Raw genomic sequence first — 12,473 nt, 5'->3', positions numbered from 1 at the left:
GCCTTTCCCCCCCATACACACACACACATTCTTTCACTTATCTCCCTCCCAGGCCCTTGCCCAGGGCAAAGTTTACTGTCAGTTTCTGACCACATAGGCACTTCAATAGGATAAGTTTCTTAGTTGATTTCACTAGAGCTGCTGACCTAACCACTTCCCCTGAACCATTTCCTCCAAGCGGCAGAGCACCTCCTGCTTAGCAGCCCCAAGGAAGTCCAAGTCCGTTGGCCATATTTTTGTCTTTGTCACCAAAGTATGTAGAGACCAGAAGTTGTGTTCCCCAATGTCCAGAATTCCCCAGAGTTGCAAAGTTTTCCACTTCTCCTCCAGCTGAGACTTCACCCATTTATGCAAGTACTACTGTTCTTTCTTCAATTACTTCAATTGGAGGCCAACTTGGAGTTTCCTCAGAGGAATGTTGCAGTTGCTTTTCAGCGTGTGCATTAATTTGCCCCATCTTAGCCACAACCAAATGGCTGTCTGTCTTTTAAAGCACTGAATTTTTTCCTGTTGCTTATCCAGGTTGTGCTGGAAAATGTGCATCTGGGCCTGCAAATCTAACTGTTCAAGACTATCAGAGCCCCCAGAATCACTGACCTCATTTTGGTCTTTTCCCTAGTTCCCCCAGCTCGGGAACTCTGCTGCCTTTCAGAGCAGCTAACTGTCTTCTTCAGGCTCCCCACACTCATTCTCTGAGGGTGAGAGGACTGAGTTAAGGCATTCCTGGTAAGTGGGGAAAAGTCTGAAATCCATGGCCAACCTTGGCCCCTACAGCTCACTGCCCCCTACCCACACTGGAAGCTTCTGTAGCTTCCCTACTACACTCTCTTACTTCCCCATAATCATCACGAAGTTTTTGCAGGGCAGCGTCTTCTGACATGCCCTTCTTCCCCACACCTAAAACAAATGACTACTAGGGTATCACCCTTCCTGGCCTAAAACTGAGACCCCTCAAGTACTTTCTTCAGCTTCTGCAGCTGTCTGGGGCCCAGCATCCTTAACAGTCCAGACCTCCCCAGGATTCTCAGTGCCCCACATCAGCCAGAATTCCACAGTCTCAGGTTTCCCAGTGGCAGACGCAACTTATATGCCCCTGTTGGTGACAGTCCGTGCACACAACTGGCAGGACACAGGTCTCCTTTCCTTTCAGAGTTGTGTCCTCTTGCTCCTGAAACCACTGGGCCCCTCACCAAGCCTGAGACCAGAACTTCTGGGGTTGTCGCTGTGGCTGTCTGCTCCAGCCTGGGAAGTTGGACATTTCATCACCATGGATAGCACGAGCACCTCTTTGCCTTCTCATCCCTCCTTGCTGGGAGGGAGTTTTCAGTCCCTGTTCAGACACAATGTGTAATGGTGCGGACAGTCCCTCAGTACACCCATGGAATAGCCACACCTTAGTTTCCCCAAGACTCACTTTAATAGCCCTGGGCAAGGAGAAGCCAACACACTATTAGTAAAATGCAATGCCTCCTTTAATCAGGTTTCAAGACAGGAATCTTTGTAACAGTTCATCAAGATCCTGGCTCAGTGCTCCGCAAACTTACAGTCAACAAAATCTCTGAATCAGGTCAGGTGTGTCTCCAGGTGCCTCAGAGAAAAACTGCTACCCACTGCAGCCTGCCTGGCTTCTATTCCTCTCTCTCTCTCTCTCTCTCTCTCTGTGCTTCCTCTTCATATAAAACACAGCCCCTCAGGGCAAGGTGATGCCTTCTTGATTATCCCCAGGCTGTAGGCTCCAGCCAGTTCCTTTTTCCTATGTATTCTTCCACATCCCCACACATTCATGTTTCAGTGTGCTGTAGAATTTTATACATACACACAAATTATATTACACACAAAAATGTTAAAAGAACATGAAGGTTACAAAGTCAGGCACGCAAAATTAGGAAATGCCAAGATTAAGTTTAGCCATGCAACCTTAATTGATGCAGATGCATAATCAGTCTAATTACATTATCACTTTTTTTTCTCCTATAGGACACTGCCTAATTCAGTGCACAGAATGGACAGTGCACACTGAATGATCAATTATTCAATATTTCGTTTTAGCCTCATTGTTCAGTGTGTGTGTCCTCATGGTTTATTTACTGCATACTATTCAAATTCTGCACAGAAGACAGAATTATCTATTTCCTCATTGGCTTTTCTATGGCACTTATATCTACAGCATATGAGTGCTTCACAATCATCCACCTATCGTGGCAACATCCCTGGAAGGTTAGGGGGCTATTATCATCTCCCTTTTACTGACGGGCAACAGAGGCAGAGACCGATTAAAGTCAGAAGTTTCCAGTAATTGGGGGTGCCCAATGTGAGACACCTTAAATCTACTTATTCAGAGTTCTTAGTACTTTATATGTTCAAAAGACAACTCCCAGTGTCTTCACTTGCAGCTGAGAGCGTTCACAGCACTTCTGCAAATCAACCTCCAGGATCTCAAGTCAAGCACCCAGAAAATGAGGAACAGACAATTAGTGACCACCTGTGTGGGGGAGTGGCACTATATGTGAAAGAAATAACAGAGCCAAATATAGTACAAACCTTACATGAATCCGTCCATACCATAGCTTCTGTATGAATAGAAATTCCATACTTGATTAATAAGCGTATAATAGTAGGAATATACTACCGATCGCCTGATCAGGATGGTGATGGTGAAATGCTCAGGTAGATTAGAGAGGCTACAAATATGTAAAACAATAATAATGGGGAATTTCAACTATCACCATATTTACTGGGTACATGTCACACCAGGACAGGATGCAGAGATAACGTTTCCAAACACCATTAATGATTATTTCTCAGAGCAGCTAATCTTGAACCCACAAGGGAGAGGAAATTCTTGACTTAATCCTAAGAAGAGTACAGGATCTGGTCCAAGAGGTGAATATAGCTGAATTGCTCAATAAGCAATCATAACACAAATAAATTTAAAATCCTTCTAGGAGGGAAAACTACTAAAGATACCCACCATAGTATCATTTAACTTCAAAAAGGGGAACTACACAATAATGAGGAAGCTAGTTACATGGAAATTTTAAAAAGCAGTCACAAGTAAATGAATGCAAGCTGCATGACACTTTTTAAAAACATCATAATAGAGGATCAAATTAAATATATACCCAAAATTTAAAAAAAGAGGACCAAAAAATACCACCGTGGCTAAACAACAGAGTAAGAAAGGCAGTTAGAGGCAAAATAGCATCTTTTAAAAACTGGAAGTCAAATCCTACTGAAAAAAATAGAGAAAAGAGCTTAATCTCAGCCAAATGTAAAAGTATAATTAGGCAGGCCAAAAAAGAAATTGAAGAGCAACAAACAAAAGACACAGAAACAAACAGCAAAAAAACCTGAAGTACATCAGAAGCGGGAAGCCTGCCAAACAATCAGGGGGCCACCTGGACGATCGAGGTGCTAAGTAAGGGTAGTCAATTATTTTTGGCCACGGTCCAAATTTCTTGGTGAAACTATAGTCAAGGTCCAGATTCCAGAGAAAATCATAAAAATAAGTGAATAAAAAGATTTTGGGGTCTATTCAAAAGTGTCTGGCAGTCCGAATTTGGCGCACGGTCCACTTATTGACTCCCCTGTGCTAAAGGAGCACTCAAGAAAGATAAGACTGTTGCAGGGAATAATATGATTAGAAGGGAGCACAAGGGTCATCTAGTCTAACCCCCTGCCAAGACACAGGATTTGTTGTGTGTAAACTATCCCCGATAATGTCACGGCTAACCTGGTGGCTGAACTGTGTGACTTTGTCCTCACCCATAACTATTTTACATTTGGGGACAATGTATACCTTCAGATCAGCGGCACTGCTATGGGTACCCGCATGGCCCCACAGTATGCCAACAATTTTATGGCTGATTTAGAACAACGCTTCCTCAGCTCTCGTCCCCTAATGCCCCTACTCTACTTGCGCTATATTGATGACATCTTCATCATCTGGACCCATGAAAAAGAAGCCCTTGAGGAATTCCACCATGATTTCAACGATTTCCATCCCACCATCAACCTCAGCCTGGTCCAGTCCACACAAGAGATCCACTTCCTAGACACTACAGTGCTAATAAATGATGGTCACATAAACACCACCCTATCCCGGAAACCTACTGACCGCTATTCCTACCTACATGCCTCCAGCTTTCACCCTGACCACACCACACGATCCATCGTCTACAGTCAAGCTCTGCGATACAACCGCATTTGCTCCAACCTCTCAGACAGAGACAAACACCTACAAGATCTCTATCAAACATTCTTACAACTACAATACCCACCTGCGGAAGTGAAGAAACAGACTGATAGAGCCAGAAGAGCTCCCAGAAGTCACCTACTACAGGACAGGCCCAACAAAGAAAATAACAGAATGCCACTAGCCGTCACCTTCAGCCCCCAACTAAAACCCCTCCAACGCATTATTCAGGATCTACAACCTATCCTGAAGGATGACCCAACACTCTCACAAATCTTGGGAGACAGGCCAGTCCTTGCCTACAGACAGCCCCCCAACCTGAAGCAAATACTCACCAGCAACCACATACCACACAACAGAACCACTAACCCACGAACCTATCCTTGCAACAAAGCCCGTTGCCAACTGTGCCCACATATCTATTCAGGGGACACCATCACAGGGCCTAATAACATCAGCCACACTATCAGAGGCTCATTCACCTGCACATCCACCAATGTGATATATGCCATCATGTGCCAGCAATGCCCCTCTGCCATGTACATTGGTCAAACTGGACAGTCTCTATGTAAAAGAGTAAATGGACACAAATCAGATGTCAAGAATTATAACATTCATAAACCAGTCGGAGAACACTTCAATCTCTCTGGTCACGTGATTACAGACATGAAAGTCGCTATTTTACAACAAAAAAACTTCAAATCCAGACTCCAGCGAGAAACTGCTGAATTGGAATTCATTTGCAAATTGGATACAATTAACTTAGACTTGAATAGAGACTGGGAGTGGCTTAGTCATTATGCAAGGTAGCCTATTTCCCCTTGTTTTTTCCTACCCCGTCTCTCCCCCCCCCCCCCAGACGTTCTTGTTAAACCCTGGATTTGCGCTGGAAATGGCCCACCTTGATTATCCTACACAATGTAAGGAGAGTGGTCACTTTGGATAAGCTATTACCAGCAGGAGAGTGAGTTCGTGTGTGGGGGGGGGGGTGAGAAAACCTGGATTTGTGCTGGAAATGACCCACCTTGATTATCATACACATTGTAAGGAGAGTGGTCACTTTAGATAAGCTATTACCAGCAGGAGAGGGGGTGGGAGGAGGTATTTTTTCATGCTTTTTGTGTGTATATAATAAGATCTTCTACACTTTCCACAGCATGCATCCGATGAAGTGAGCTGTAGCTCACGAAAGCTTATGCTCAAATAAATTGGTTAGTCGCTAAGGTGCCACAAGTACTCCTTTTCTTTTAGCATTATATTGCTGATTCATGTTGGGGTTGTGATCCACCACAACACCTAGATCCTTCTCAGCAAGGGTGCTGCCAAGCCATTTATCCTCCATTCTGGATTTGTGCATTTGGTTTTTCTTCCCTATGTGTAGGGCCTTACATTTCTCTTTTCTGAATTTCATTTTTGTTGTCTATAGACCAGTTCTCCAGTTTATCAAGATCCCTCTGAATTTTTGCTCTGTGCTCCAAAGCGTTGGCAACCCCCCTAGCTTGTCATAGGCAAATATGATCAGTATGCTCTCTATACCTACATGCAGGTCATTAATAAAAGAGTAAAACAACACTGGAGCCAAAACAGATCCCAGGCACAGCCCCACTTGAGACCTCCCTCAAATCTGACATCATTCCATTAATAATTTATCTTTGTTTGCAGTTGTTTAACCAGTTATGCATCCACTTTATGGTAGTTATGCCAAGCCTGCATTTCTCCAGCTTACTTATCAGAATATCATGTGTGACAGTCTCTAAAGCCTTGCTGAAGTCCGAGGTTTATTATACCCACCACATTCCCCCATCCACCAAATCAGTTACCCTGTCAAAGAAGGACATGGTTTGGCATGACTTGTTCTTAGTAAATCCATAAGGACTCACCCCTTCATCTTCCAGGTATTTGCAAATTGAATGTTTTATACATTGCTCTAGTAGCTTCTCAGGTATCAAGACAGGCTGACTAGTCTATAGTTCCCTGGCTCCTCCTTTTCCCCCCTTTTAAAGATGGGCAGTACGTTAGCCTTTCTCCAGTCTTCCAGCATGTCTCCTGTTATCTATGAGTTTGCAAATATTATTGCCAATGGCTCCCAGATTTCTTCAGCTAATTCCTTCAGCACACTCAGGTGAATAGCATCTGGCCTTGCTGATTTAAATTCATTCAAATTGGTCGGAAGATCTCTGACGTGTTCTTTTCTTATCCCGATCAGCGTCCCTTCCCCTTTTTTGTCTATGAAAACTTTGCTAGTCATCCAGTCACATGTTATTTTCTAAGAGAAGACTAAAGCAAAGTAGCCATTGAGCAGCTCTGCCTTCCTAACATCTTCCGTTACCAGCTCACCTGCTCCCTTGAGCCGTGGTACCCCACCGTCCTTGATCTTTCCTTTTTTTCCCCAGACAAATTTGTAGAACTTCTTCTTGTTGTCTCTAACATTCCTTACAATGTAACTCATTCCTTGCCTTGGCTTTCCTGATTTTGTCAGTACACATTTGTGCTACTCCGATGTATACTTGCTTGGTGATATGCCTCTCCTTCCATTTCCTGTATGTATCCCTTTCGGGTTTTACATAGTTAAAAAGCTCATTGTGCAGCCACACTGGCTTCCTGTGTTTCTTCTGATCATTCCTCGGCATTGGAATAGCGTGACGTCGAGGCTCTAGTATTACATACTTTTACGAACTGCCAACCCCCTTCAACTCCTTTTCTTCCTAATTTCTTTCCAGGGGACCTTGCCTACTATTTCTAGGAGCTAAATGAATTCTTTGCAACTGTCTTCACTGCAGAGGATATGAGGGAGATTCTCACACATGAGCCATTCTTTTTAGGTGACAAATCTGAGGAACTGTCCAAGAATAAGATGTCAATCGAGGTGGTTTTGGAACAAATTGAGAAATTAGACAGTAATAGATCACCAGGACTAGACAGTATTCAACCAAGAATTCTGAAGGAAATCGCAGAACTTCTAAACATGGTATGTAACCTATTACTTAAATCAGCCTCTGCACCAGACAACTCGAGAACAGTTAAAGTAATGACAAGTGTTAAAAAGGCTCCAGAGGCAATCCTCAAAATTACAGGCTGGTAAGCCTAACTTCAGTACCAGGCAAATTGGTTAAAACTATGGTAAGGTACAGAATTATCAGACATACAGTATGCTGGGGAAGAGTCAACACGGCTTTTGTAAAGGGAAATCATGCCTCACCAATCTATTAGAATTCTTTGAGGAGGTCAACAAACATGTGGACAAGGGTGATACAGTGGATATAGTGTACTTGAACTTTCAAAATGCCTTTGACAAAGTCTCACACCAAAGGCTCTTATGATAAGTAAGCAGTCGTGGGATAAGAGGGAAGGTCCTCTCATGGATCAGTAACTGATTAAAAAACAGGAAACAAGGGTTGGGAATAAATGGTCAGTTTTCACAGTGGAGAGAGGCAATTAGCCTCGTTGCCATGGGATGTTGTGAAGATGAAAAGTATAACTGGGTTCAAAAGGGAATTAGATAAATTCATGGAGGACAGGTCCATCAACGGCTATTAGCCAAGATAGTTAGGGATGCAAGCCTACGCTCTGGGTGTCCTTAAGCCTCTGACTGCCAGAAGTTGGGACTGGAAGACAGGGGATGGATCATGTGACAACTGCCCTGTTCTGTTCATTTCGTCTGAAGTATCTGGAACTGGCCACTATCAGAAAACAGTATATTGGGCCAGATGGACCATTAGTGTGACCCAGTATGGCCGTTCTTATGTTCTTAAAAGTTTGCTTTAAGTGTTTCACCTACGAACTCTATTGCTGAGATGGTATCCAATTTGCCAGGGCAGCATTCAACCGCCTTAACCATGAGAACATTCTTTCTATTCCTGAAATCCAATCTTATTCACTACACCCCTCCAACTTCAGCAACAGAAAAGGCAGGAGTCCCCTTTGTTACACAACCCCTATTCATCCCTAAAGCATGGTCCATCCTGAGCACGGAATGAGGCAAGGGTCCTGGGGGGAAAAAAGTATGCAATCATATAATTAAAGACTGTCTCATAACACATATGCACGAGGGGGCCATATTAAGGCAACCTTAATTCTGGCATTTCCTAACTTTTGAGTGCTTGACTTTGCACACTGTTAAAAAGATACTGAGGTTGACTCAGATTTCAGCCATATTGCTGATGGTAGTTTATAAGATCAATGCTACGTCAATAGCCCCCAGCCTGCTAAACAAGAGCATGCATACAAGGAAGGGGAGGAGCTAGGGGGTAAGTCTACTTTCAGAATGGAGAGCACAATTTAGGGCAAAGTCATTTTTCAATCCCATGTCAGAGTGCACAAGAATCAGGTTCAGATAAATTACAGTAATACCCACAGTACCTTCTTCATAGCTTGGCACTTAGCAGTTTCAGAAAAGCCAATTGTCTTATCAGGAGAACAGATCTTGATAAATGGAAAGTTGGATTCTTCTGCAATCTTTGCTGCCAAGGCAGTCTTTCCACTATGTGGGGGACCTGTACAAAGGAAGAGATACAAGTCAGAAAGAGGGAAAAATAGATTTTGCAAGGCTCAAGGTAAACTATATGGACTTGAGCAAGTTAATAATCTTATTCACAGGGACTTGACTTTTTGAAGTGACTCTTTACTCATAGAAGATTCACTCTCCTTTCTTAGCTCCTGTACAGCATTGCTTTCCAAATGGGTTCATTTACAGCAGGGGTTCTCAAAAGGGGCCATGAGGTTACATGGGGGTTGCAAGCTGTCAGCTTCCACCCCAAATCCCGCTTCACCTCCAGCATTTATAATAGTTTTAAATATAAAAAAAAGTGTTTTTAATCTATAAGGGGGGGTCGCACTCAGAGGCTTGCTGTGTGAAAGGGGTCACCAATACAAAAGTTTGAGAACCCCTGATTTACAGAGACTATTTGGACTCCAAGGAGTGCGACTTTCAAAAAAACCCAAGAACCAAAAAGATGCTGTGTGTCTTATTGTGTCTTATTGAGCTGGCTGACTACTGCAAAACATTGGACACACTTGCTTGGATTTTAAATGAATTTTCTTAAATTACATTCATGCCCCCTTGTGCATTTGCAAACGAGTGGGCTCGCAGGAATTCTATGTAAATGTTGAAAATACCTGCGAAAGGCAAAAGTGGAATTTGTAACTGGAAACTCACACCAGAAACCTAATTCCTCACTTACAGACAGCCCCCAAACCTGAAGCAAATACTCACCAGCAACTACTTACCACACCACAGAAACACTAACCCAGGAACCAATCCCTGTAACAAACCTCGTTGCCTACTCTGTCCCCATATCTACTTTAGCAACACCATCAGAGGACCCAACATCATCAGCCACACCTCAGGGGTTCATTCACCTGCACATCTATAAATGTGATATATGCCATCATGTGCCAGCAATGCCCCTCTGCCATGTACATTGACCAAACCGGACAGTCTCTACGTAAAAGAATAAATCGACACAAATCAGACATCAGGAATGGTAACATACAAAAGCCAGTAGGAGAAAACGTTAATCTTCCTGCACAGTCTATAACAGATTTAAAAGTAGCCATACTTGAACAAAAAAACCTTAGAAACAGACTTCAAAGAGAAACTGCCTAACTAAACTTCATTTGCAAATTTAACACCATTAATTTGGGCTTGAATAGGGACTGGGAGTGGATGGGTCATTACACAAGCAGCTTTGCCTCTCCTGGAATTAACACCCCCCTCATCAATTATTGGGAATGGACTACATCCATCCTGATCGAATTGGCCCTGTCAACACTGGCTCTCCACTTGTGAGGTAACTCCCTTCTCTTCATGTGTCAGCATAATAATGCCTGCATCTGTAATTTTCACTCCATGCACCTGAAGAAGTGGGGTTTTACCCATGAAAGCTTATGCCCAAATAAATCTGTTAGTCTTTAAGGTGCCACCAGACTCCTGGCTGTTTTTGAGGATACAGACTAACACGGCTAACCCCTGATACCAATTCAACCAGGTATCAAAAAAAAATAACATACATGCTACATGCCGAACCAAATGAACGAATAATACAGAATGTGTAGGTGTCACACACTAGCAACAAACTGCTCACGAACAAGCAACAAACTAAAGAGTTACTCTCAGGAGCTACTCACTGAATAACTTCAAGTAACATATCATACAATCACAGAAGATGAGGGTTGGAAGAGACCTCAGGAGGTCATCTAGTCCAACCCCCTGCTCAAAGCAGGACCAATCCCCAACTAAATCATCCCAGCCAGGGCTTTGTCAAGCCGGGCCTTAAAAACTTCTAAAAGATGGAGATTCCACCACCTCCCTAGGCAACCCATTCCAGTGCTTCACCATCCTCCTAGTGAAATAGTGTTTTCTAATATCCCACCTAGACCTCTCCCACCGCAACTTGAGACCATTGCTCCTTGTTCTGTCATCTGCCACCAATGAGAACAGCCAAGCTCCATCCTCATTGGAACCCCTCTACAAGTAGTTGAAAGCTACTATCAAATCCCCCCTCACTCACTCTTCTCTTCTGCAGACTAAACAAGCCCAGTTTCCTCAGCCTCCCCTCGTAAGTCATGTGCCCCAGCCCCCTAATCATTTTCTCTACCTGGACTCTTTCCAATTTGTCCATATCCTTTCAGTAGTGGGGGGCCCAAAACTGGATGCAGTAGTCCAGATGTGGCCTCACCAGTGCCAAAGAGAGTGGAAATCATTCCCCCTCTATTCAAGGTATCAAATCAATTCAAGGTAACTGCAATCTGCTCGCAGGCTGGTTACAAACAAAGTCAAAACTGATCGAACAGGTTATTAGTTACAAATTATTCACCCCGCTCTAGTGTTTCAAGAGCAGCCATAGGATGGACAATGTCCTACTCTCCCTCAGAACCAGATAAACCTATTTTAATATCTGATGCAACATTAATTCATCTAGTCATTTTGCCAGGTACTAATGATACTTTTCTTTCTGATAAGTGGACTTCACATACTACTGGATGCCTAATCCAATTACTTGTATGTGATAACTGCACAGACTGGATTGTGTGTGTTACTCACTTTCAGACATTAGTACCCCTAAACTCACCTTCTAAAAGAACGCTAACCAGCGGAGTGCGGTCACTGTTTTTGGTTTGCTGGACAAGCAATTCTCCATCTTCCAGCACCCTTGTTACAGGGTCTCCCCACTGGATAATACCATTCATGATGTAACTTGCATAATCCTCCTGGTTCGTTCCAAATGCCTGTGTTTCGGAAGATGAAAAAAATATTCTCAATAGTGAGTTTTGTTTGATCACAGGAAAACATGGCAAGGGCAAGGACAAAACTAGAGTAACAGGAGCTGTGGTGGGCTTTTTCAATATAATTATGAGAGATTTTGGTACACATTTTAACTGAGTGAGCAGTTAAATCATACATTTACCAGTGATGTAGTACAGGTTGTCTTAAAGGACCATAGAATAAGATGTTATTGCCTATTTAGCAAATGGTAACTTCTAATCAAGTACAATATCATCTACCCCTATGTAAATTACCATTAGGTTCTGAAATCATCTACACTTTACTAAAAGATAAGTTCTCTTCATCAGAGTCCTAATCCTCCTGCCACTGAATTCAATGTCAAATCTCTCATTGATTTCAATGAGATTAGGCTAACGACCAACTAGTGTGTACTGCAAAGTGAAGGGTCCGCTCTTGCAATCGCTCTATTTGACACTTCCCATGCGCAGAGAGGCTGCAGAACAGAGCCCTAAAATGATGGGAAAGAGACAGAGTCTCAGTTCATTCACGTTGAACAGTATTCAATTTTATTAAGCCACAGAAATGATCTCAAAAGCCATGCTGCAACATTACATTTGTGCATGTGCACAGATTTGAAGTGGTTGCTGTATTCATTGATTAAGGAAGCACAAGTTCTTCTCCTGCACTCACTGCTTTATTATATGAATTAAATAGGTCCCACTCACCGGCTTGATATCATTCTCCAGAGAGGCTAAGAAGTCTCCCCTTGTCACCCGCAGACACTCTGCCGTCTCCATATTCACTTCCACTTTGGTGGTGGCCTAATTAAATTACAAGGAAATGGGTTAACATACAGTCTCAGAGTACAAGTTATCTCAAGGGCAGTGTTGAACATCATTCTCTGTATTCATAGGATTTTGATTCTGTAGCTAATTATACACCAATAAAACCTAAAACAAATCTTCTTTAACAACACATTTCAAACATGAATATCGAGTACTCCTGGAGTAGTTTTCATCTCCAGTGTGAATCACAGCCATTAGCTAGTTCTCA

At 42.9% G+C, this 12,473-nt stretch overlaps 1 protein-coding gene across 3 annotated transcripts in view; it reads right to left on the bottom strand.

The window, feature by feature from the left end:
• NSF (N-ethylmaleimide sensitive factor, vesicle fusing ATPase) overlaps positions 1-12,473 on the bottom strand; it is a 187,014-nt gene that overhangs the window by 41,642 nt on the left and 132,899 nt on the right. For all 3 annotated transcript variants that reach the window (XM_084615992.1, XM_084615991.1, XM_084615993.1), the window contains exons 13-15: positions 12,146-12,241; positions 11,266-11,422; positions 8,555-8,688 (exon numbers count right to left, since the gene is read on the bottom strand). In XM_084615992.1, the coding sequence (XP_084472118.1) occupies positions 8,555-8,688; positions 11,266-11,422; positions 12,146-12,241 (387 nt within the window). The remainder of the gene's footprint in view (positions 1-8,554; positions 8,689-11,265; positions 11,423-12,145; positions 12,242-12,473) is intronic.

The sequence above is a fragment of the Lepidochelys olivacea genome (genome assembly GCF_965140295.1).
Source record: "Lepidochelys olivacea isolate rLepOli2 genome assembly, chromosome: 27".
NCBI lineage: Eukaryota > Metazoa > Chordata > Testudines > Cheloniidae > Lepidochelys > Lepidochelys olivacea.
Note: the sequence above shows the minus strand (reverse complement) of the source record. Positions and strands in the feature narration are given on the sequence as shown.